The sequence below is a fragment of the Phyllostomus hastatus genome, unplaced genomic scaffold, assembly GCF_019186645.2.
Source record: "Phyllostomus hastatus isolate PE091 unplaced genomic scaffold, TTU_PhHast_1.1 phas_contig_86, whole genome shotgun sequence".
Lineage (NCBI taxonomy): Eukaryota > Metazoa > Chordata > Mammalia > Chiroptera > Phyllostomidae > Phyllostomus > Phyllostomus hastatus.
Genome location: NW_025333977.1, coordinates 23,559,509 through 23,586,788, shown reverse-complemented (window position 1 = coordinate 23,586,788; position 27,280 = coordinate 23,559,509). Strand labels below are relative to the sequence as shown.

The window sequence follows — 27,280 nt, the reverse complement described above, 5'->3', positions numbered from 1 at the left end:
CAAGATCAGACTGTTTTCCTCCTTATATATTGCTTTCTCAAATGGAAGTGATTATAAAATTAAAGAAACTACATCCCCAATATTATTATGAAAATGTTATAGCCAGATTGGTTATAAAGACGATAAATCATCTCATATTTGTACCACAGAATTCTTGTTAGAAATAGAGGATCATTCCCAAAGTAACAAAAACCCTCATATATGGAGCTAAAGTCTCTAGTCTTAAAATATTAAAGTGTTGGTCCTCTCAGTGGGAAATGCGGTATTCTGGCACTATTCTGTCTTACGAAAGTAAACACTCCCCCACGAGCAGTTCACTTGCCCTTTGCAGCAGCCGGTCACAGCACTGTTTGCCTCCTGTCTCCATCATCTCACGCCTCTCACCTTCTCCGATTGATTTCCTCCTGGACCTCCCTGGCACTGCCACGCATCCTGCTTCACAACTTCACATGTTTTCTTTTGTGCTCTGAAGACAGGCAGGGTTGCATTTTGAAAATACAAGTCAATAATCCAAAAATAAGTTGAAGTAATATAAATTTTTAATGTAGCCTCTCAAGAACAATCAATGGGTTGGAGCAGTTGGAATGAGATCCATGCAGGAAGCAGGTATCACAGATATTGTATTCAGAATGCTCAGTGAAACCTTGCAATACACTCACACACATATAGCAGTTTCCATCCAAGTCTCCCCTCCCTATAAGAAATCCAGACACACTCCTCCATTTCATTCCCCCATAAAGTGACAGATTAGTCCCTTTCTAGTGTCAGTCTTGGTAGTTATACAGTTTCTTGTTTTTTTTACCCATCACCAGTTACCCTAGACTGCATTTAAAAAAAGCTTCATAACCATTTCAAAACAGACAGCTAACTTTAGCAGGTAAGCGAGTAGTGAGGTAAATGTGTTGGGATTTTGTTTCTCTTGAAATACTTACTTAGGTTGTCTAATCTAGCCACTGTGTAATACTGTAGCCAGTCATTAGGTACTCCTATCTAATAAACTATGCAGCCAAGCATGAAAATCCCTAAAGACGGGGCATCCTACCACAACCACATCAAATACACTATTAAACTACAAAACAACCATCATTCAGAACTATCTGAAATCTAGCTGAATGGAAATCCTACAACTAAGGATGTAAAGAAGTCACGTTGAAAATGGTAGATGGGTAAAGATGCAGAATAAGTGGATCCCAAAACCACGTGTGGTGGATAAATATTGGGAGAGATGTCTCTGTTGCAGTGGTCTCCCCTGAGAAACCAAGGTTCCACACCTCACACCAGACCCCCAGCCCAGGGCTCCAGAGCTGAGAACAGAAATCCCCATAACTTCTAGCTATAAAAAGCAGAAGGGGTTGTGGCTGAGAGAAACAGAGGGTTTCTGGAGTCCCAGGCAGTTACCCCTAAAGAGCCCATGCACAGACTTACTCAGACTCACTCCCTCTGAATTCCATCCCTGGGGCAGCAGTACAAAAGGCACCAGGGACATATGGGGAGGAACTAAAATATCTAATATAAAGGTGAGAGTGGAGGGGCAGCTTTCTCCCAAGCAGAAGTGCTGGCAGAGGCCATTATTCTTTTCCTGAGTTCCCTTGCCACACAGTTGGCAGGCAGGTGTCATAATGTCTCCATCTACCTGATTTACACAGTACACCCCACCATTGTGCTCCCCTGAGACACCATCCTACCAACTCATGGGTCCACCCAAGCTGTTTACAGTGTTTTTTTCCCATACAAGTGTCCTATCTTGGCTCATGCTTCAGACTTTCCTAAAATATCTCAAACAAGGTGCATTTGGCCTTGGTGTGCCTCATACCTCTCACTAAGTGGTCCCAGGCCTGGCACTAGTGACAGCCAACCTTGGTTTACATCTTGGCTTTTCCTGGTACCTTCAAGCCCAGCACAAGTAGCAGTCATCTGCAGCTCAGTATTTAGCTCATGCCAGATGGCCCCAAGGCAGAACACAGGCAGTAACTGACCTTGACCCACCTCTCCTAGAAGGCCCCAGAGCCAGTGCACCTAGTGGACAGGTTCAGACCATGTGAAAGTACCACCCAACCACCTCCACAAGCAATGCACTCGAGGGACTAAAGTAAATCCTGATCTGTGGGGTCAGCCCCTGCACAGCTGATCCTCCACGGTGGTCACAGCCAATCCTTGCAGCTGACTGGCTATAAAAGGCTCAACTATAAAAGGAGGTTGTACACAGCCCACAACTGGAATGCTCACATTGGGTGAATGGGGAGGCTGTGCCACTGGGCCTTGCAGGACACTGACTACATTAGGCCACTCTACCAAACCCAGCAGATGTACCAGCTCTACCTAACACACAGAAACATACATAGACAGGCTGCCAAAATGATGAGAAAATTCTCAATAAAAGAATAGAACAAAACTCCAAAGAAAGAACTAAATAAAATAGAGACAAGCAATCTAATAGATATAGAGTCAAAACACTGGTTATAAGGATGCTCAGAGAATTTAGGGGAGGAGCAGATAAACTCAGAACTTCAACAGCATAAAAAGGGACATGGAAACCATAAAAAATAACCAGTCTAAAATGAAAAGGATATACTAACTAAAATGAAAAATATTTTATAGGAAATCAACAGTAAAACAGATGAAGCTGGGGATTAAAACAGCAATTTGGAATATAAGGAAGAAAAAAAATGAACCAGACAACAAAAAGGAAAAAGAATACAAAAAAAAATAAAATAAAATAAAATAACGCTAATCTATGGGACAACTTTTAGTGTATAAACATTTGCATCGTGGGGGTGCCATAAGGAGAAGAGAAAGGGAGGATGTCAAAGGAGGGGGAACTGGGAACATCTATAATAGTGTAAACAATAAAAAAAGAAAAGAAATTGAAAACCTATTTAAAAATAATGACAGAAAACTTCCTTAACCTGGTAAATGAAATAGAAATACAAGTCCAGGAAGTGCAAAGTCCCAAACAAGGTGAATCCAAAGATGTTCAAGCCAAGATACATCATAACTAAATTGCTAAAAGTTCAAGACAAAGAGAGAATCTTAAAAGCAGCAAGAGCAAAGCAGTTAGTTACCTACAAGGAAGCTCCCATAAGATGGTCAGCTGATTTCTCAACAGAAACTTTACAAGTCAGAAAAGATGAGCAAGAAATATTCAAAGTTACAAAAAACAAGGACGTACAACCAAGATTAACCAGCAAAGCTAGCATTTAGAATCAAAGGACATATTAAGAGCTTCCCAGACAAGAAAAAGCAAGAGTTCAGCACCACCAAACCAGTATTACATGAAATGTTAAGAGCCTTCTTTAAGAAGAAGAAAAACATTTTTTTAAGATTTTATTTATTTATTTTTAGAGAGGGAAGAGAGGGAGATATATATAGAGAGAGAGAAACATTAATGTGCGGTTGCTGGGGGTCATGGCCTGCAACCCAGGCATGTACCCTGACTGGGAATTGAACCTTCGACACTTTGGTTCACAGCCTGAACTCAATCCACTGAGCTATGCCAGCCAGGGCTGGAAAAACATTTTTTAAAGATCAAAAATATGAACAATAAAATGGCAATAAATGTACAGAGTCTGTCACAAATAACATCCATTTTTTATTACAAGACCTTTTATTGTGAAATCATAATCATAAGAATGTAATTTTGTAGCATAACAATATCACACTCAAGCACACCATATGACATTTTAGGTGAAACATTCAATTAAAACTATAAATGATCACACCCATATTATTACCCTACCAACCACACTCAGGCAGGCGTCCCTTCGGCCAGACCCTGCATATCTATCAACTATTGAATCTAAAAAACAAAATGAATAATCAAACAGAACAGAAATAGATTCATAGGTATATAGAATATTTTAACAGATGCCAGATGGGAGGAGGGTCGGAGGGCTGAATAAAAAAGGTGAAGGGACTAAGAGTATGAAGTAGTAGTAATGGAATAGTCATGGGGATGTAAAGTATAGCACAGGGAATATAGTCAATAATATTCTAACAACTATGTATGGTGTCGGATGGGTACAAGATTTACTGGAATAATCACTTAGTAATTTATGTTAGTGTCTAACCACTGGGGTGTACTCCTGAAACTAATATAATATTGTAATGTCAACAGTGATTAAAAAATAAAATATGATTAAACTTTTTAATTATAATAAGTAAAAAAATACAAGACACTCATGTAAAACAATGTCTCTACTTTCTCAATTTTAAATTCTACATGTGGATTTTGCACAGAATTAGACATTTGTATTTTGTAGTGTTATCCTTTTTTAAATTTAGTTTTGCATATTCAGCTTTTGGGTCCTATTTACTTCTGCTTTAATACTTGGCTTGCTCTTAATTTACACTTTAGTAGTGTTTCTTGATGATCCTGTTGTCAGTCCACAGATGATCACTGAGTTTCACACCTAAAATAGAGTATCACCCAAGCATTTGCATTCTTTCTTTTATTCTTAAAAACATTTTACTGTGAAATATCACACATATAAAATACGTAAAACAAATACACATGTTAACTAATTATGACAGAACAAACATCAAGTCAAAAAATAAAACTTTACACCCTCTCCATATATCCTCAGCTGGCCCCTTCCCCATCTGAAACCACTCTCTGTCTCTACCAAGGTGATTATTGTCCTGATTATTAGAATAATGACTTCCTTACTTTTCTCTATAGAGCTATTACTTACCTATGCATTTCTAAGCTCTGAATTTTAATTTGCCTGCTTTGAAACATTGCATATATGAAATCACAGAGTTACATCTGGCTCTTATTGCTCAATCTTTTGCTTATGAAATTCATCCGTGTTGCACAAAGCTTTAGTTGGTTCATTTTTATTGCTATGTAGTATTCCATTATATGAATAGTCCAGAATTTATATATGTATTCTGCTAGATATAAACATTTGACCTATTTCCAGTTAGTGGCTATTATTAAAAAATGCTATTATGAACATTCTTACATATATGTTTTCCATTAAACAATATATCTGAAAGTAAAATTGCTGAATCATATAATTAGGTATGTACCTACATATAGGTGTATATATAGGTATATACCTTTTTATATTGTATGATTCAGTAATTTTACTTCAGCAACATATATATACATATTTATATGTATATACTTGCCCATACTTGTTATTTTGTTTTGTTTTTAATAGCCATTCTAATGGATGAGAAGTAGTGTCTCATTGTGGTTTTGATTTTAATTTCTTCATGATTAGTAATGTTGAGCATTTTTATGTGCTTATTGGCCATTTGCATATCTTCTGTGAAGAAATGTCTATTCAAATCTTTTCCCATGTTTTACTTGAGTTATTTTGTTGTTGTTGTTGAGTTGTAGGGGTTCTTTATGTATTCTGGACATTAACTCCTTATCAGATATATGATTTGCAAATACTTTCTCCCATTTCATAGCTTGCTTTCTCACTCTGTTGATGGTGTCCTTTGATGCACAGGTTTTAAATTTCGATGGCATCCAATATATCTACTTTTTCCACTTAATTTCTGTGCTTTCGGTGTCATGTTAAAAAATCATTGCCAATTCCAATGTAATGAAGCTTTTCACCCATGTATTCTTCTAAAATGTTAATAGTTTTAGCTCTTATATTTACAGCTTTTGTTTATTTTGGGCTAATTTGTATACACAGTGTACGGTCCATCGCCAACTCCATTGTTTTACATGTGGATATCCCGTTTTCCCAGAATCACTTGCTGTAAAGACCGGTCATTGTCAGATGCAGGGCTTTTATATGCCTACTAGTTTAAGCTTGAAAATTATCCCTGTCTTCTGGATTAGCCACTAATTTTTTATCTGCCTAATTAGTCAATATATATAAAAATGTTAAAGTAATCAACAATGGTGATGGATTTGTCAGTTTATTTTAATAGTTTTAATCAATTTTATTTTTATCTTTTGACCTAAAGCACATGCACTTTTAATATTGTTAAACTTCCCTTATCAATTGTATATTATTATTAAGTAATTATATTCTTTGGCCTTACTAATGCTTTGCATATTAAAATATATTTGTCTGATATTAGTATAAAAACACTAGTTTATTCTTATTAGTACTTTCCAGGAATTTATTTTTCACATTCTTTTACTTTCAATATTTTGTGCTTTTATTTGATATTCTCTTAAAAATAACACATAACTAAACACTTATTTATTTACTTATTTATTTAATCAATCTCTGTCTTTTAACAATCCTTGACTTGCTTAACTTTTTCATCCAGTTTGTAAGTTTCTGAAATACAGAAATTTTTGTCTGTTTTGTTCACTGATATACCCCATTGGCTTCAATAGCACCTGGCACATAGTAAGTGCTAAATAAATGTTTGCTAATGTAGTTTATTTCTACTATGTTATGGGCTTTTTATTCCATGAGGTTTTTCTCTTCTTGACTTTCCTTCTTTTATATTCTTCAAGATTTTTTTCTCTATTTTTTCTGTCTACAGGTTTACAAATATAATTTATGTTCCTGTTTGTTTTAAAGATTGGGTTTGACATTTTAATATGCATAGATAACAGAATTTAAATTTTCAATAATCATGTTTACTCAACAAGATACAGGTCTTAGAATATTTTAACTAAAATTACCCCCCAAACATATATGGTAAATCCCATATTTTTATTCTAACTTGATTTTCCCCTTATTCCCAAAATTAGTTCTTTATAGTGAGAATTGTTTTCACATAGTCAACATTTATCTATAGTTGTCTTATATACACATCTCCTAATTTTTCTTACACTTCAGTCATCTTGAGTTTCATTTCATTCTTTATAGAGTACATCTTTAGAAGTTCCCATAGCAAGGAAGGGTCTGTTGGTAGCAAACTGTGTTTCTGATTGTCTAAAGTGTCTCTAATTCACCCTGGTTCTTGGATAACAGTCTGCTGAACATAGAATTCTAAATTGAAAAATTAATACTTTGAAGTTTTATTTTACTGCATCTGACTATATCTTTGCTATTGAGAAGTCGATCTTCATTTCTTTATGGAAAATCTTTTATTTCTAGTGCTTTTAAAATATGTCTTTGTTTGATATTATACATTTAAGATGTATTTTAGTATAATTATTTTTGCTTAGAAGTCATTGTGCTTCATAATTGAATCATGTCTTTGCATTTTTTAATACTCCATTTAACTCTTATTATTCTCTTACTTAAGAATTTTAACTGGATCTTTGTTACATCTATTTACTCTATTCTGCACATCACTGAAGCTATTTACTATGCTTTCCATCTCTGTCTCTCTGGGCTGTTCATTTACTTCTCCCATTTCTTAGTGACCATCTAAAATGTTTTACCCTCTGGCCTGAGTCCCTTGACCACCCCTCTTCTGCCCTCCCCCTCAGACCCCTACTCCTATCAAGGTTTTCTTTATTCACCCCATTTCTTACTCACCGCTAAACACGTCCCACCCAGCTGGGATGAGTCCCTTGAGTCTCCTCTCTTATCTCTCCCCATTCCCATGTTCATTGTTCCAATGCTGTTACTTCCCTGCTTGTGAGTCCAATAAACACCGAAGGGACTAGTAGTATCTTTACTGTTTGCATTATCTCAAATCTACTTTGGTGCTGATAAGGAACTTCCCCAGAATAAATACTGTACAACGTATTAAACATCACACTTTGAAATCAACAAGAATTTAAAGTGAAATGGAAATGAACTATGAAAAAAGCCTTGTGGGAATTATTTGTTTTTCAAAGTTTAAATGTGTGTTATAAGAGGAAATATACAGACAAATCTTGGGCAAGTAGCCCAGCAGCCTAAAGTGAAAACTAGGAATGTTAGTAACGAAAACCGACTTTTTCCACTTGCATGTATAACTCTGAATTTATAATGAAAGTCTAAGGGAAAATATAATTTATTATACAAAAATTGATTATGAAGTAGTTTTCTCATATATCAAATGCAAAAATCAAAACATGCTTTAAAAGTAGAAACTGTTTTATTATCTATAGGGAGGGGCAATAATGATAACCGAGCTGCCAAGTTGCTACCCTTTGCTCTTTTCTTGCCGATGTGAATTTGTGAGCAACTTCTAAGATAGCATAGAATGGAGTACAAGAGAAAACTCAGGAAATGGCTTGGAAAGAAGAAATGACAAAGTGTTGTTATTACGAAGTCACTGTAGTTGCTAAACCCTGAAACTGACCAATAAAAAAGAAGTCGTATAAAACTGACATGGTCCCATCCCACACTGAGCAATTGGGCCTTTAAAAATAAGAGTTTGCTCTAACTCAAAATGTCAGAACATTTTGTTATGGACAAAGGGCAGAAAAATGACATAAACACCAGGAAATAAAAAGGAAGTGAAACTTAGGGAAAAATAATGGTAGAATACCAACGAATTTGCATTTTTCTAATAGAATTTTAAAAGCTCTGCAATGATTTTTTTAATTTTTTTTAGATTTTATTTATTTATTTTTAGAGAGGAAAGGGAAGGAGAAAGAGAAACATCAATGTGTGGTTGCTGGGGGCTGTGGCCTGCAACCCAGGCATGTGCCCTGATGGGAATTGAACCTGCGATGCTTTGGTTTGCAGCCCACGCTCAATCCACTGAGCTACGCCAGCCAGGGCTGCAATTGTTTTTTTTTAAAAAATTGCTTTGTAAAGTTCATTTACAACCTGCTGGATATGGTTATGATGTGTCTAACAGAAAATACCTGTGATGATGGCATCTATGTTTTGTACTTTACTTGTAGAGAGAGCAAATTTTATTTCACATGTATTTAACTTCACAACAAATAAAGCTACCTTTCCTCTATAGAGATAAGTCTGCTGATCACCAATTAATATTTCCTGGTTTTGCAGATGCTTTTCTGATGCTACCAAGAGTTTCACTAAGCCAGACTTTCTGTGTTTTTCCAGTTTTTTTGACTGACAGTCCATATTTCCCAGAGAATAAGCTACACCAAGGGTACAACCTGAATCTGAAACTAATTTTTCCATCCAGGCAAAGCCACTCTGTTCATTTGAACATCTACTCCATCAAGTTACCTGTTACAAATCATTTTGCCTCATTCACTCTTCATATGTTGAGCAGAAATCACTTAAGATCTTGGTAAGATGAGGAACAAAGGCTATGATATTCTCTTCTAACTTTAGGTACAAAGAAATAAGTCACACCTCAGAAGCTCTGAACATTTCATTAGTTTTGATTTTTTGAAGTTCTATTTTTATTTGGACCATTAAAAATTTAGGATTTGGAAAAGTTTGTTTTTATATTTAATTCAAATATTGACTGAGCACCAAGTTCTTGGGGCATAAGCATAACTTGAAGATGTGATCTTCGAGAGGATTGGAACTTGTTGGGAAGATAAGACATAACCCCAGGAAACATTAGGAAAGTCACTCTACGCAGGGGTGTCCAACCTGCGGCCCAACACAAAATTGTAAATTTACATAAAATATTATGAGTTTTTTGTGTGTGATTACATGTCCCAATGTATTTAATGTATGGGCCAAGACAACTCTTCCTCCAGTGTAGAAGTATAGCACAGAGACGTCAAAAGTTTGGACACCCTTGTTTGATGGTATAGGTGTTCTTTAAGAGTTTAAAGGGCATAATGAAATATTCAAGAAACCATCCACAGACCGGATGGGACTTAAATTATGTATATCTAGAAGGATGGTTGATCTATTGAATAAAGGAAAAAAGTGGGGAAAAAATGTAGGTGTTCCTGAGTAGAAAAATGCACAAAAAGTTTGAAAGCAGAATAAGCACAGGCCAGTACAACTTAGTGACATCAGCACAGCAGACGATAAGGTTTATACTGAAGAAAACCTGGGAATTAGGTATAGGTTGTGAAACAGATGCTCAGCTGAGAGCCTTGACTATCAGGAAAGACGTCCCCAAAGTTCCCAAGGGTGGATGTGACAGTGACAAAGGCAGTGTTCCGCAACTACTCATTGAGTTGCAGTGCAGAAGTATATTGTCATGAAATAAACACAGGTGGCAGTGAGGCTGAGGAGGAAACTTCTGTAAACCAGATGTTATGTGATCAAAAATGTGACCAGGGCGGGTAATGATTATACAAAGAAAGGGGTTAATATGAGATGTATTACAATGGGCGTGTTTATTAGTTTTTTGAGTTTCAATAAATGTTAGAAAATAGAAGGGGAAAAGTCATCAACAGCTTCAGACTTTTAAGGCAGAATAATTGGGGTGAGTAATAGCTACCCTTGTATTGGTGAAAAGCAGGAAAGAGGGGAGTTGTGATGATTTTAAAAATCAATTTTAAGGGCTATTTTTGCTGTGTCTGAGTGTTATTTTGCAAATAGCAACATCCCAGTTGGCATTTGGAAATGCTGTGTTGAAATTCAGTGACAATTTTCAGATGAGACTATAGCTTTGATCCCCAATTGTTTGGTTAGAAGTAATAGCTAAAGTCACAGTAAGAGAAATTCCCCAAGAATGTGTGTGTAAAGGACATGTCAGTGAGCTGGAGACAGCTTGGAAGAGCACTGAGGGAAAAGGTGGGACAGGAAAGGGAGAAACGGGAGCACACTCGTGTGTGTGTGTGTGTGTGTGTGTGTGTGTGTGTGTGTGTGTAGTTAAGGGGTAGAGAAACAGAGACGGAGAGAGACAGAGAAATGGAGGCAGGGACGGGAGGCAGAGAAACAGAAGCAGAGAGATGGAAAAAGAAGAGATGTCACTGAACTTGAAGGAAGTGACTTTACAGAGGAGGACCACAACAATGCAGAAGGTCAAAGAGCATACATGACTTGGGGACCTGAAAGCTGGTCAGTTTCGGCATTCTGTGGTACAATGAAAGGTTTAATGAAAAAAGATACTTTATCTCCTTTTGCAGAGAGTTAGACATCTTGCATTTGGAAAAATTTGAAATATTATGTTTCTGTAAGAAATTTAATCTGCATAATATATCTTTGATATCATTTTTTAAAGCATTTGCTTCCTTCATGGTAAAAATTTAGAACTGTATCATACCTGCAAACTGACTTTTTTAATAATACGTTGGGTCATAGTCATCTAAATTTCATCTCCAATTGTGGTAAATTGTAAAGAATGCATTCAAGGATTTATTTGTCCAAAGTTTCCTTCTGGCATGACAGGAGCAAAGAAGACATTTTTAATCAATTCAACTTTTCCTATCAAAGGACAATATAATCTGGTTAACTTTCATATCCATCAGAGGCACGGGGCTTTTCGGACGTAGGTAGAGGTTTATGAGCATAAAATTGAGAACAATTAGCACTTAAATTAATGTTACATGAGATTCAACATCTGGTAAGTGCTTAGTCATTTTGGGTCATAGACCACCTGCTAGGCTAAATGTTCACACAATTGCAATTTACTCTGCATACAAATGGAATAAGAATGACACTTCAAAAATATTTTTTCTAAATTTAACAGAATGTATGTGGGACCTCTCACATTTTGAAACTGGATGTTAGTAATAAATTAAACACTCATAGGGTGAAACATACGGGATCAAAATAAACAGAAAATACTGCTATCTTTGCAAGCATATTTTATAATAAATTAGCTATAATGCTAACGTTAGTTTCACTCGTCGATTTAATCACTGCCACTATTAGTATTGGTCTCCTGTTTATCCACCAAATATTTATGAGCAAAAAGATGTCAACCTCTCAAAGTCTTTATGTTATTTATATAATAGAGCTCTCAAACATCTGGATGTCTGTGGCAATAGAGCTGCACCAGAAAATGCCAAATCTCAAGATGCTTCCTGAAACCTACTACATACACCAGTCCATGCACAATACATCTTAGTCTATTCTCAACTTCTAGACTCTAAGACCTCCAAGATCACTTCAGTGTAAGCCTAAAAATCTTGAAAGTGTCCTGCCTCAGCGGAATTCCTTTCTAATACTAAAGGGAGACTTCAGGGTATCTGAGATCCAGAGACTTCTATGTCAACAAGCTAGATATACTCCAGGAAGTCTGAATACCCATAAAACCTATCCACATCCATTCAGAGACCCCCTGGACATTCTGAGTTACCCAAGAAGACAACGACCTCCCTATAGGACAGCCGCAGACATCAACAGCATGGCCAAGGAGGTCCTAGGGCCTTCTACCTTAGGGAGCAAAACCAGACTAAAGAGCCCAGCATCACCAGGGGACAGCTCTAAATTTACTGGCTTTAAATACAGGACTTCTCAGTAAATTTTAGTTTGAACAAAGTGTTCTACAGCCAAAGAAGGGTAGTCAGGGAGGGTAAATAAAAACTCATGGTTTACTGTGTCTATTTTTTTAAAGAAATATAGCAGATAAATAGTGAAGTCTCTTATGTGAACCATTACCATTTTTGTTCTGATTTGACATTAAAAATTGACATTTAACTAAATTATAATTGAAAGATCTTTGGAATTTTATATTTTTCCCTTTCTGGCAGTGTTAAGTAGGAGGGCTCATTAACCTCTCTGTTCATCAGCCTCCATTTGACAAGTCTTTTACAATGAACCAAAGCCTTATTACTCAGAATGGAAATGAATTAAGTGAATCTGTGTTCCAAGACCCTGTGACTGACATTTGTCCCTGTACCAAAAGTAATCCAGAGCCAAGCAAGCCAAAAGCAGAGAGCAGTGTTTAGGCCTGCATTTCTGGACTTGGGAATCCTGCTTTGTCCACTTACATGCTGTGTTCTTAGGCAGATCACTTCCTACCTGTGCACCTCAACTCCCCATTTGTAAAATGGGGACAATGTCACCAATTTTGTAAACATATCAAGAGGATTTAAAAAGACAACGCACACAAAATATTTAGAACAAGAGAAGGTAAAATAAGTACTCAGTAAATATTAGCCTTTATGGGCATTAAGAACTGAGTTTGTTTTAGAACCACTTTCATGACTCTTGAATTACTGCCCAGTCTAATTACACAGTCCATACAGTTAGCATTCCAAATTTCCTTCTGCAACTAGGTTGGATGGTAACTAAATTCATTAGCCTTATATTTTAATTCTTACTTGGTAATTTCTCTCTTTCCTTTTACATTACATTATTTCCTTACATTTCAAACTATGAACAGAAAAACCAAATTCTCCTGAAAAGAGTCACAGAGAAAAATATTAAGGCTATAAGCTGGTCCTAAATTTCCTATTTTGAATGTGGAAAAAGAGGACCATTTCTATGTCTTGTGTATGTTTATATTTTCAGAAAAAAGTATAAATAATCAAAGAAACTTTTGACATGTCACCTATTTGACCTTTTGTTGAGTACATTTACTTTGTATCTTTAATGTTTGTACTTACTTTTTTCAAGTACAGCTGAAATCTAGAAAAAAAATACCCTGCCAGCAATAATAACATAATGACATCTTTAGTTCTCTTCCTGTTGTATTTCAGATCTTCAAGGACACCACGTGTTGCCTCAGACAGTTGACTGGTCATCTTTTCCTCCCCAACAATATCTCTTGACTCTTGGGTTCAAAAACAAGGAAGATGGGAAATTTTTGGAAAAAGTGTCAAGTAGGAAGCTGCCAACATTTACAGGTAAATCACCTGGACTTATTACCCTTCAATAGTGTTATAAGGCAAGACTTGTACACTTTCAAGTCTTATTCATTACAAGGCCTAGCATAGAGTAGGACCCCAAAAATGTTTGTTGGGTTATGATTAACTCCTTCTGATCTTCTTTGTGTGTTAGTTAACAGTATCTGGAATTCTGGCTCCAGGAAAGCTTCCCCCAAGACCAAGCACAATCCTAGAGTGCTTACCTTCCTCACTCAACCATCTCTCCCACCCACACTACGGCCAACGTCTATTCATAGGGTATTTAAAGAATATAAATTCTATCGTCCTCAATTGGCAAATGTGGAAGACAATTATGCAGCAGAACTATTTTACGGAATGAAACAACCTTAAATCACTTGAATGATCTGCTATTGTATTAATATCTGTTCCACTTCTTTCTTATGTAATTAACCAAGAGCTTAGGTCTTCTGAAGAGTATTATAATTAAATGGTGTTCAGTAATTCTAGCTGAAACTTTAAAAAAATCAAGAAAATATTCACAGAGCATTGAAGTCAAACTTGTGGGCTGAATGCATGACCAAGTTGAATTTATCCCTTCAGCTCTACCCACGTAATTAAGGAGTTGTGTTTTGTCTGGCACTGTATCTTCTGAGGCTTATCTCTACTTCGAGCTACATTCAAAGTCCATGGGATCGGCACACTTGAATAATACCTGGGAGGAAAAAAAAACAAGAATCAGACACATTTATGACAACATTTTTTCACAACTCAGGAAAAACATACTCTGCAGAGAGAGGTGAATTGTTACAGGCTGCTGTCTCTCAGATTTCTCAGTCAGGAAACAGCAAAATGAATAAGTGATCTCCTCTAAAGGGCGGTGCTCCTCTGCCTGTCTCCTCGTCAACCTTTCATTGTTGTGCGTGTGGTCTAGGGCCGGGACTGGTTTCTAGACTAAAGATTTCATATCTATTAACATTGATATATCTGCTTATAGCTTGCTAAAGAAAGCATTTTGAAATGAAAGTCTGGAAAAAATAGTGTAAAAGTTTATCATTACAATTTTTAGAACATAAAACTCCCTTCGGTCTGCTTACCAGAGAAGACACAGTGAGACAGATGGAGACCATGGGGAAGCGAATCTTGCCAATATTGGATTTTATTAGAAGCACCCAATTGAATGTAGGTATATGAGTGTTTTATACTTGTTCAATGTACAAATATTAAACAATTCTAGAATTATGGAAAGTTTATAGTGCAAATATTGCAAGTATTGAAAGAATTTAGAAACTTTCACAATAGATCTCATTTGCAAAACCAACCAAAGTTTAGCTAATGGTTTTATTCCTTTTATATTTAAAAATATTTTAAATGCTATGCTTTGCAATTTCAAGCATTTATTAGGTAGTGCTTTTTTAAAGTCTTTTCTTGTGCTTTCTGATATCTAATTTAAGGTTGCAGTGAATTTCTCATTTCAACTCAATAAGAGTATTGAGTATTGCTCAAAATTTTAGCAAACACAGTGTTGCTCCTATATCATGTATTGGCCTATTGCATATAACCATCTTGTTACCTAGACAAGAATTCAGCTAGCACCAACACACCACACTGATAAAATCAGTGCTACTTTAAATATTGCCAATTGTTCTTTGTATACCCTCATGTAAATTATCTAATCCCTTTCTCTGATCCAAGAAAAATGTGTCCTTTCTGCTTTTCAGCCTTAAAAAGCCAAAAATAAGACCTGGATTATGCTATGCTATTTTACAAAATATAAGCTGTAAAGGAACAATTCATTAATAGGCTATAAAGTCTGCAGGTTTCTTTTTTTTAATACAGTAGTTCCCCCCACCCACCTACCCATCCAAGGTTCGCTTTCCACAGTTTCAGTTGCCTCAGGTAAACCGCAATTGGAAAATATTAAATGGAACATTCCAGAAATAAACAATTCATAAGTTTTAAATTGCACACCATTCTGAGTACCTCACTTGCTCTCCTCACGTAGGCATTGTATCATCTTGGATCATTCATTACAGGAAGGGTGAGTGCAGTACTGTACGATATTTTGAGAGAGACCACATTCACATAATTTTTATTACAGTATATTGTCATAATTGTTCTATTTTACTGTTAGTTGTTATTAATCTCTTACTGTGCCTAATTCATAAGTTAACTTTTATCAGAGGCATATATGTATAGAAAAAAAGAGTTTATATAGGGTTTAATACTATAGATGTGGTTTCAGGCACCCACTGTGGGTCTTGCAACGTATCTTCCTGAGGATAGTGGGGGACTACTCTATTTTTCAAAAGACCTATAAACTGGAAATTTTAAATAATTTTCTTTCTGTGAATTTTGTCTTACATCATTGATTTGATGTCCTTACCTTACAAGAGGGAGCTACAGAGGCCATCACAAACAATTTCACATCTACTCAACAGTTTAGAAAAGCTATAAATTCTCCAACATATTTACACACACACCCTTACCAACCTCTGCATCCTAATTAGAGACCCACACACATCATCATTGTCATCATCAGGCCCTTGCAAGCAATCAAAGGGTTGTTAACAAGAGCAATCACCACGTAGCATTATTGCCTCGTCCACACATGGTTAGCCTAGCAGAGCCAGGGTGCTGAACACTGTGGAGGTGACCTCTCTGTGCCCCGGGTGATCTCCGGCCAGCACAGGTCTCCCAGTGTGCTGTGAATGCTGCCCATCTAAGTTGTGATGGGCCTGCCTAAGCATTGTGCACTTCTTAAATGTTCTTAACTCGTTTTCTTCTGACCTTGAAAAGGACATTCCAGCCATTTGGAAATTTATACATGCATATATTTTATGTGTCTATAATGAAATTAGCATCTAATTAATAACTCAATCTTCTTTAAAATGAGTCTGTACCACATTGCTAGCTGCAAAGAATTTATACTTGCCTATGTTTGCTTCTATGGAAAATGTTGGTTTTTGAAAGATTATCTCAAAAAGCTTTAATAGAATTTAAATGAGTGACCCCAAAGGTACCCAGGGACCACAAGTATATCCAAACATCAGCCCCTAGGTTTCTTATTATATGGCCAACTACAGCTTCATAAAACTGGACTGAATAAAACTGGCTGCAAAGGTAACCTAGCTTAATGAAGCAAGTAATGAGTTGGTGAGTAGAAATTATTCCTACATGGTGTCATTAACTGTCACCCAAGCAGCCCTGCACAGTGTCTTTAACAGCCCCTGAGGTCTCTTTTACTGTCAGATATCAAATGCCATCCACTCAAATGCTGAGGCATTGCATTCTCCTTATTAGCTGTTACCCTACTTGGTGACACCTGTGGATGAAGACTGTAGTTCAAGGCTGTGCTTTGGCTGTGTAACCCCAGGGCAAGTCACTTAATCTCGGAGCTATTTTTTTCTCATTTATAAAATAAGCTGGTACCTACCAGGCCCACCTCACAGAGCTGTTGTGAGATCAAAAGTACATAATCCATTGTTGAAGCTACTTGGTAAAGTCTTACAAACTTTAGAAGTTTTAGTTATTTGTATTGGTTTTAGTTAGCTTTGACAAAAGGACTATTTTATAGACCTTCCTTTTGCTTTACACAAACTGTGTACTTTGAAATGACACGTTCTTCCAAAATGAAGATTGTGCAAGCGTCCCGTGGATTTCCATTTTTTTTCTTAACTCACCAATGTGCTCAGTGTCACAGAGTTTAGGTACCTTTGAGCTTTGTGTGATAAAGGCAGGATTAGATCTGTCATCTCCAGCCATGGAGTAGATCCGCTGCCCACAGTGAGGCACCCCTTGCCATGAGGAGGTAGACACAGTTGGCGAAGGAAACAAAGGACATTCTCAAATGAGGAAGGTCTCTATGTCTCAGGCAATGATACCCTTACACACTGGCACCAGTTTCCTTACATTTATGGATTTCTTTGCTAGGCACTCAACACAGCCAAAGCAGAATGATTCTGATATTTTAAGGGTTATAATCTAAAATATTCTACTACCTACCTCTCTGGTGGCTTTTAACCCCACTGAACATCAACACCATTCAACCAGTAACTCTACTTCAATGGTATTTTTCCTTCTCTAGATCTTTGACCTAATTATTTTACGTGCTGTCAGATGCAGCTGTGCTTTTTCATCCCTTAACTTTGTTGGTTGCTGTCAGTTTCAAACCTTCTGTGCCGTGCTTCCTGGGCTAAGTGTTAAAGAGTTAAAATAATAAAATATCTTGCCGTGCATGAAGCCTCCTTCACAGGCTGACTTACCCCAAAAATGACTTAACTTACCATAATTTTAATACCTCATTAATTTTACTTTTAATTTCCTCCAAGTGAAGCGTTAAAAATGTTTACATATGCACATTTGAAGTGAACAATAATATGTGCTTCCTACCTCCTTTTTTGCAATTAATGTTTCTGTATGTTGTACATAGTCCAAATGTTTGGGCTGGCTTTTCAGCACTATTATACATAGTGCCACTTATTTGCCAAACATTTATCCACACCTGCTATTAAATCTAGGTGAGTCTACGTAAAGCCTTCATTTGACCTTGCTATTTGCTTAACCTTCCTTGTACCTGTGTGAGCTTCAGTGATTGCCACTTCATGACACTCTCTCCGGCAGCTAAAGAGCCCTTCGATCACTCCCGATGTCTCACTGGGAAGGCTGCTTCCCTTTAGATCTCATTCTTGCTAGCGTTAGATGTTTAAGGTAATCCCTTCCTTTTCCATCATTTCCTTCATTTTCTGAAAGCAACAGCATTAAAACATCCCTTCTGGCATTATCTTAATTTTTATTTCTTTTCACTTCGTCTCTCAAAGACCCCTATCTTACGTAGGTAAAATATTCATCTGCAGTTTCCCGATAGCCAAAACTCCGCTCGTCTTGGGAGGAGGGAGAAATTAGCAGCCAGCTATATTCTTTTCCTAGTATTATATTTGTATGGAGCACTTCCTGTCTGCTTATGCACCCAACAAGCAAGCTAACAAAGCACCCTTGCCTCCCCTATTTTTATTCTCCTAATGTTTTGGAAAATTACACTGATAGATTATGTTCCCAAGCAGGCTGCTGTTGTTTCTGCTCTTTGGAGTTGAGTCACTACACCATTTTCCTGCAACTAGCCCCAGTGTTCATATTTTAAAAAAGACAAAGAAAGTAATTTTTCTTCTGAAAGAAAGAAAACTGTTCCTCCTGCAACTTGCTTTCCTCTATTTGGCAGAATCCCACTGTTTAGCTGCACGTTCAAACTGAATGGGTAGGGCAGCTGTTTTGTCAGTTCAGAGAAGGGATCCCAAATATACAATTTGCAATCATCGCTCCTATCGGTTTATAGATTTTTAGATAAATGATTAATCTGAAAGAACATGGCAGGGATAGAAGGATGTTAGTCGAATGGCACAGATAGGAGTTAGGAAGAAACACAGCAAATACAGTGGTGTGGTGGTCAACCTTCTTTTATTAATAGGATTCTAGGAAAGTACCAGCTTCTAGAAGCTGTTGTCAATTAAAATATGAGTTTAATATTTCAGGAAGAACTGGTTTCTAAATTCAAGATGAAATTCAGATGTTGTTTAGTGATGCTAGTGATTAATACTATTTCTCCTTGGAAGATATATTTTAAGAAAGAAAAAATATGCCTACTTTCTCTAATTTCTGGGGAAATCTATTTTATAAATACAAGGAGGGACCCAAAGAAACTGGAATTATTTTCTGGGGGGCAGATCCCTTGTAGTACAGGCTTCCCCCTCTAGGTGAGTGTTCTAGGAACCCATCTGTATCAGTGTACCAGCTGGCATTGTTGTGAGAGGCTGCATTCAGCTTCAGTGATTTTTTTCTGAGAGTCTTTCAATGCTTGCCCATTTCATGATGGATGATTTCATAGTGCACCGGTGTTGCGCGTGGGTCACCGGCCAGCAGTGACCACGGAACGCTGTGGATGGCTCGACAATACGCGAGAAAAAACACACATGCACAGAGACAAACTAGTTTCTGTGGGGAAGTAGGGACGAAATGGCCACCCCCCCTAGTGGGGAGCGCACTGCTTTACCATCCATACCTGCTTTTATTAGGCTCATTTTGCATAATAATTCAGGTAAAGTATAGTACTCATTAGGGGGAAGTAAGGAACTATAGAAAACAAAGAACTCTGCCGGTCTATTGAGTTGGGGTCAAAGAGCTGTAAGACTGAGGAACAAACTAACTTCCTCCTAAGACCCTTCTCATTCAACTGAGAGCATTCTAAACAAAGGAGGTTTCACAGTAATTTACATGTTCTTTCTTAGGCCTGATCACCCTGGGGAATCCGCACTTCTCAGTACCGAGCTGCACCACCCTGTCATTGTTTCAGGCTTAGGTGGAGCAAGGGAACTAGGTAACCAAGAGATAAGGAGATTTTCTTCCAGACGCTGAGAACTCAGACTTTGTCAAAGCCGAGGAGCGAGGGTCCATCACCCCCCTTTTGCTGCAGCCCCTCAAGTCCTTCTTTTGGGGGGGGGGCCTCCCAAAGTGATCGTGCCTGGCTTAGGTCGTTCCCCCCGTGGGGAATCTTACCCATCTTTGGCTAACCGACCAAGCTTTTGGGGTTCAGTTATGAATAAAGCAGCAGAAGCAGCATTCCTGCCAGGGAGATAAGCTTTTGTCTCCTTGCTGGCTCACAGTTCCAAGGGCGTTCCCTTAGCCTTAGCTTAGGCGGGGGTTTCAGCCTCTGATACCAGTCAGGGCGGTTCCCAACACACCGGCCCACGCCATGCTGTGTTCAGCAGTTTTTGCCAAAAAAAAGATATGACCCCCAAACCCCAATCTCTCTATTCACCCATTTTTGCCCTGAGTGACTTTTTTCTTTTATTTCCTGGATGAAAAAAGTCCTCAAAGGGAAACATTTTGCCAATGTGGAAAAGGTGAAACAAAAAATAGCAGAAGCACTAAAAGGCACCAAAATCGATGAGTTCAAAAATTGTTTTAAGCAGTGGAAAAAAATCTCAATAGGTGTACTGCATTAAATGGAGAGTACTTTGAAGGTGACTGAAGTTTAATCATGTAAGAATAAATACACAATTTTTTATAAATAAATTCCGGGTTTTTAGGGCACCCCTCTTACATGCACAAAACTAAAATAGTTCTTGCTCAGATACTAAGATTTAAGGTAGTGGTTTGTTCTTCAACTTCTGTTTGAGATATCTGAATGTTTGCACAGGGAGGGGTTACCTACCTAAAATCCATAGAGAGAGAGACATATATCAAGATTACAATTCCCTGAGTAAGGCCCAGGACCCTGCCTAGTTAACCAGCAAGCCCAGCGAGCCTGGTGCAGGTGGTCCAGGAGAAGCCCTGCCGTAATGTGTGCTGGTTCCCCAGCCTCCCTCCTCTGGGCACCAGGAAGTGCAGGCAATTGCCAGACTAAGTCTTTCTGTGACTTCCAATTCTCCTCTCCCTCCACACAGTAGAAACTCAAGGATTTTCTCTTAACCTGTTACAGGCCCCTTTATATCAGAAATGCTTTTTCTAAATATAAATATGGGAATTTTGACATAAACTTTACCTCTCCTATCATGCATTACAATTTATATTAAACTTTTTAGAGAGGTGATACCTCCTATCTTATGGCTGGCAATAGCAAACACATAAGTGCGCACCCTTATTATAAAATGCCCCATTTTGAGAAAGCCCAAAGCACCAATAGATTCATGGGGGTTTGTGGTGCTTACAAATGTGGGCAATAGTCTGTTTCAAGATGGATCTTGTCAGCTGCTGGGTTGGCCTTAGGAGTCAAAATAAGAGCTGTAATTGCATTACTGTTCCTATCAGCTCCACAAGAAAAGGAGCTGGACCTGAGGCCATACAAGAAGAACTAAAGATGAAAGCAGAGCTGAGGTCTGATGGAAGTCATAGGGGTGAACAGAATTTAACATGCATACCATTTTCCAGGATTCAACTTGCATAAAAATATTCTTTTGTATAAACAAGGTAGTGGGCAACTCTTAGCTCTTCTGACACCTCAATGTCAAAGATAAATTCCCCCAGTCTAAACAGACACAGCTTTCTGGGATTGTCCCTGGGAAGATGGATCCCAGGTTCAATTTCAGTGGCCTCTTCTCCCTTCAGCACAACTTCCTCGAGCAGGGCCACCTGCAGATCAGTCCTGCGAAGTGCTCCCTTCTATACACTGTCAGCTATTTGAAGGAAGAGTACAGGTAAGTCTCTAAGATGGTAAAAGGAAACATTTGTACTAGATGTAAATATGTCAAAAGATATTAATATATTATAACAAACCCTGACTTCAATCCCCAGAGAAAGCTCTATTTCTGTGGTTTTTTTCTAAAACATTGTCTCTTACTGGGAGAGCAGGGGAGCTTCCCTGCATGCTCCGGTGTGATGGAGAAGTTGCAGTACGCCAGCTTCCTCAGCCAGCTGCAGAGAGTGAAGGAGCAGTCCCAGGTGATCAGTCAAGCAATGGCGGAGCTTGCGACCATTCCCTACCTGCAGGACATCAGTCAACAGGAGGCGGAACTGGTAAGTATTTGTTTTCCCCCCCCCGCCCCGAGTCAACAGGAAAAGTGATATGGTCTGAAACGAATTTGTCATAGTAAATGTAGTCTGAGTGCAAACTCCCCGACTCTCATTTTAATGAAGACACTGGAAAATGTAGAAAGGTGTGTCTTTTTCATTTGCTCACGTTCACGAGCTTCCTTCTTTTCAATAGCAGGAATTGTGTGATGTGTAAAAATGTGAGAAAGGTCTGATTATTTTATATTGTGTCAGGCTTTTTATTTTAAGTAAAGTTAAATTTTAATAAATTGCTTCTTAAACTCCAAGATATGTTAACATATGATTCTCTTCTACAGAAAACAGAGAGTACAAAAGAGTAATTGCTGTGTAGAAAACCAACTCTACAAAATAGTCTTTAGAGCTGTTGGCCTTGCGGATACACACACACACATACACACTAGTACAGTTAGTTAGGATAATTATTTTATTGGAGGGGAAAATGAATTTAGTCGAATGGCTGTATTTTTAAACTGAATTGGCCACTTAGAAAACACAGAGGCAGTCAAAAACTAGTTGAGGGCATCTCTCAAATAATCTTCAAACAGATATGTATGTTATAACCAAAATTAAAAGTAGAAATGATAGCACCTTGTGTGAAGAACAGTTAGTAAACAGTTTGCTGGCTGTTCACGGAAAGGTAAGATGTACCCTATATGGAGATCCAGATGTTTTATAGGAAAGGGCTCTTTGCCTGAAGGCTTTAATTGAACGTAGCTAAAACGAGTAGTAGTCCCGAATCGAATTCACATAGCAAGGGTGAGAACAGCGCAAGCGGACCACCTATAATTTTCAGATAGCTAAAGGAATCCTCCCTCTCTGATTTTTTAAAGTTAGAACAAATTAATCAAGAAATGAACTACCAACCTACATAATGCTCATCTGAACCTGTAAAAGTGTGTTAAATAAATACTTATGTTCAGAGTATGCATGTAAAATAGTCTGACTAGCCAAATAAGAACACTATGCCCACTAAAGACTGAAACTAGAAGGGGCGGGGGAGAAAGTCTATTAGTCAAGGAATTACTAAGTCAAAACTGACAGTAATACTTTCAAAACCTTTATGGTTGTGTGCAGTGGAACGCCTTCTAATAGGCTGTGTTTATCCTACCATTTGTACGGCATTCAGGAGTGCAGTATGGAGCTTTCAGAGTGTATATTACAGCCAATTTTAGATGATTAATGCTCCTGGGAGATAAGAGGAAGCAAAGAAAATGTTAATTTAAGAAGCTGGCACAATGTTGATCCTGTCTTCCTGAAAAGCACATGCAAGACTTAAATGAAAAATACAGGGGAGCTTTCTGCACTTCGGTGTTCTTAACCACACGCCTGCAGCTTCGATTTTCTGAAAATACTTACATTTCGTAATATATACAAAGGGTGGCAGACTAGCTTTATTGACATCCCTTACTAACATATGAGTGCAATATTCCACTATCTCAAAAAACCTTGGAAAGTAGGATTTAATGGGATATTTGCATAATGTATACACCTACTAGAAAAAAAATTTAATGTATATGAATGTATGTGTATGGACCCAATACTTAAAAATCATGTATCTTGCAAGATTTCATCCCCATAAATAATAGATTTTACTTTTCACCTTCAGAACATGGGCTAACCTAGACAACAAATCTTGGGAATGTCTTTGATGGTGCTGTGTCACCAGTGACCACTCAACGGAAGAGTCCCAGTGCCTCTGCTCTGCCCTTCTGCCACAGCTCTGCCGTATCTGAAGCTCAGAAAGATTGGCTAAGGGTTTAAACTGTTTGAAGCCACAGTGAACTGAGCAGGCATTTGTTCTTTTTTTAGAGAACTTTCTTGTTTTAGCTTTGCTGTCACGTGGCTTCCTGTGGCTCTGCTGCCCTGTGGCTCCACTGTCCTGCAGCTACCTAGGCAGCGTGTGTGGGGGACTGTTCCTGATTGGAGTGGGGCACTTTGGGGAAAGGGTGGAATTTTGAAAACTTGCCTTTGAATGAAGCCTACAAAGACAACTTGGTTATTTTGAAGTTTTAGAGAAGAAAAGAATAGTAAAAGAATTTAAGTGAGCCAGCTCCTTGAAGAGGCAATAAAACAGCACAATGTTAGAATTGTCCTCTGGTGAGCTTTTGCATGATGCCTGAAGTTATGATACATTAGCCTCAGGAGCAAATACTAAAACGCATTCATGTACTACATGCCATTTCCTGAGAGAATTAACTACCGCCTTCATTCTTTACAACCCAAATCTGTTTGTACAAAGCATCAACACTTACTACATTAAAACCTATATGTTTTCTACAAATTTTCAAGAAGAATCTTTTCATTGTTTCAATACTTTATATCTGCAATAATACTCTGTAATGACTGAAGCAAAGATGAGGTAGCAATGTTCATTGCCGGAAAGATGAGTAATAAAATCATCAGCGTACAAATGATTTTTTAATTAGGTTTTAATCTGTGTGTTCAGAGAAGTTATTTCTGTGTGAATGCCACACTGATAATTTTTATCTTGGTGCCACAGCTGCAGTCACTAATGGCAGATGCTATGGACACCCTTGAAGGAAGAAGAAATGATAAAGAACGTGTGTGGAATAAAATCCAAAAGGTAAAACTTCCAGCTGAATGAAAAAGATATATTCTTCTCAAAGAAAATGTCCATCTTGGGTCATGTCTGTTTAGAAGATAAAAAGAAACTTCTTCAAGGCTGTTTTATTCTTTGTTTTCTTTTTAAAATAAATGTAGCTCTCTCTCTCTCTCTCTCTCTCTCTCTCTCTCTCTCTCTCTCTCTCTCTCTCTCTCTCTCTCTTTCTCTCTCTCATAAAAAACCCCAAATATGGGTTTTTTCACCTATTCTCTCCAGTCTGCTTCTTTTTCAGCAGACTGTAGTCATATGCTTTTATGGGTCTTCTTATCATGCTCATTTCTGTATTCTAGTTTTATTATCTGCTTCTTCATTATTGGTTATTCTAGTTTTTTAAAAGCCCTTCCATCAGTGTTTTAGTTCACCTCTGAACTCTTTCCCCAATTTTTTATCATTTAAGAAAAAATGTCTATATTTCAATAAGCCACAGAGAATATAGCACTGTGATGTCTTATTGAGAGGAATACCATACTGGTTGTTAGAAGCAGAGGAACATTTCTTCATTGGCTACTGGAGTTTAAATGAAGCAGCTCTGAGATATATCTGGACCCCTATACTCAGGAGGCTTAAGTGATACCACAGGGCCCTCTGACCACGCAGGAGTGAGTAACATTGAGTCTCCATTTCAGCTAAAGATAATATAAAGATAAAGATCAATCAAAAGATTGATCAGAACCTACACTCAGTCTCCTCCATTTGCTGTAAGAACCCAAAGAGAACCGGTGTCGAGAGATGTGATAGGAGCAAACCAAAGAAACTTTCCCTTTAAGAGGTAGCAGTCAGCCAGCCAGGAGGGATTCTGGTGCATCTGAGGAAATGTGTCTTCTGAGATCATTCAGAGGCCTTATGCTGAATGCATAAAACAGAAAGCAACAGAACTCAGCAAATTTGTTGAATATTTACTATGCCAGAGAAAACAGTAGTTATCAAAGATATTGTGCTGGGCAAGACAAACACAGCCCCTTCCTGTATGGGCCTTACCATCTAGAAAAGAAGACAGTTATTAAAGAGTTACTTGTAAGTTTAATGAATACTATAATGAAAGAATAGATGTTCAATGATCTATAGATATGAATAGGAGAATATAATTTGGTTTGGGAGGTCAGAAATGCCAGAAGTGATATTTATACAACATGCAAAGGCGATGTAGTTGTTATCAGGGAAGGGAAGGGGGAGATTTCTAAACAGAGGGAACAGTTTGTACCAAGAATGCAAAGAAAGCATGGCACTTTCAAAAACTGACAAAGGCACAAGGAACATATTTCAAAATGAATTACAGAGGCAGACGTTAACTCACAGAAGGAATTGTAAATTATGTTAAGAATTTGGAATGTTTCAGAAGTATGTGACTGGAAAAATGCATTTGAGACATCTCTAGGGCCTCAGCGGGAGAACAGATTGAGGGACTACAGAAACGTGGGAAGTCACTTATAACGTGGTGGCTGATCTACAGTGGAAGACGTAGCGACAGAGCAAGGCAGACCAGTATAAGAAATATTCAGGAAGCCCAATCAACAGGACTTGTAGTTCACTGGTTGCATGTGGGAATTTAGACAATAGAAAGAATTAAGAATGATGTCCACGTATTTGGCTTGAGCCACTGGCCAGGGAATAGAGAGAGGTTTGCTGTTGCCATTTACTAAGGATGAAAACACTGTTGGAGGAGCAGCTTTTGGCAGAGAATCTAAACTACTTCAGGATCCAGTTGGGAGACTGAAACCATGCCAGATATTTGAAAGGGAATTTAATATAAAAAATGGTTAACTAGGTATGCAATTGTTAACCACATAACTGAAAAAGCAAAAGAGAACAATAATTTATCACAAAGGAAGTAATTAAAGGAAACATCTACTACCCATTAGGGCTAGGAAAGCAAAGAGAAAAGGTTGGGATCACTAAAACAAACTTGGATAATCGGTCCCTACTGGGCCAACACTAAGACCTTCCACTAGGAGGCGCTGCTTAGCTGGTGCTAGTATGGCTGAACTTGGAGGAAAGCTCCTGAAAGGTTGAGACACTAACTCCTGAGGGGGCACTAACCCACTGGTGCTAATGAAGGGATTGGGAGGGGGAAGGGAATGGTAATGGAGGTAATTCTGCAAATTGTGTAAAAACTAGATTGAACTGCTTCTAGAAACTAGAAATGAACATGTTTCTGGAGGAAGGAAGTTTTGCTGAAGAGATGCTCGCGAGAACCCCAAGCAGACAGAAGTCAGCTGCAAGTGAACAGGAAGCAGCAAGTCTCTCCTCTGTCCTTGGGATTCTCAGTGTCCCTCTATTGCCCCATGGACAGAGACTAAGAGCTGGCAAAATAGAAGCAAAGTTTCTGAGTTCCAGCCCCAAGATCAAAGAACTGATTGCAAAGGATGTGTTTGGAGTTGACAGATGATAAGTTAATAACCGGCACAAAAGTACACTGAACTCACAGTGCTGGCAAGATGTCCAAGAGGAATACAGAGTCCTAGAGTTCTGGGTAAAAGACTGAATAAAGACGGAAATTTCTTAATCATTGCCAAAGTGGTGCTAACTGAAATCTTTGAGTGGGTGACGTGGCTGCGAAAGAACACAGAATGAGAAGAGAGGCTTTCGGAGAACATTTCCATCTTAGGAGAACTTTATAAATGAGACTAAGAAGAAATAGCAAG

General features: G+C 37.9%; 1 protein-coding gene across 1 annotated transcript in view; it reads left to right on the top strand.

The window, feature by feature from the left end:
• Positions 1 to 27,280, top strand: part of SPATA16 (spermatogenesis associated 16) — a 218,916-nt gene that overhangs the window by 172,027 nt on the left and 19,609 nt on the right. The window contains exons 7-10 of the mRNA XM_045851465.1: positions 13,346 to 13,492; positions 14,541 to 14,653; positions 21,815 to 21,979; positions 24,516 to 24,599. Coding sequence (XP_045707421.1) covers positions 13,346 to 13,492; positions 14,541 to 14,653; positions 21,815 to 21,979; positions 24,516 to 24,599 — 509 coding nt within the window. The remainder of the gene's footprint in view (positions 1 to 13,345; positions 13,493 to 14,540; positions 14,654 to 21,814; positions 21,980 to 24,515; positions 24,600 to 27,280) is intronic.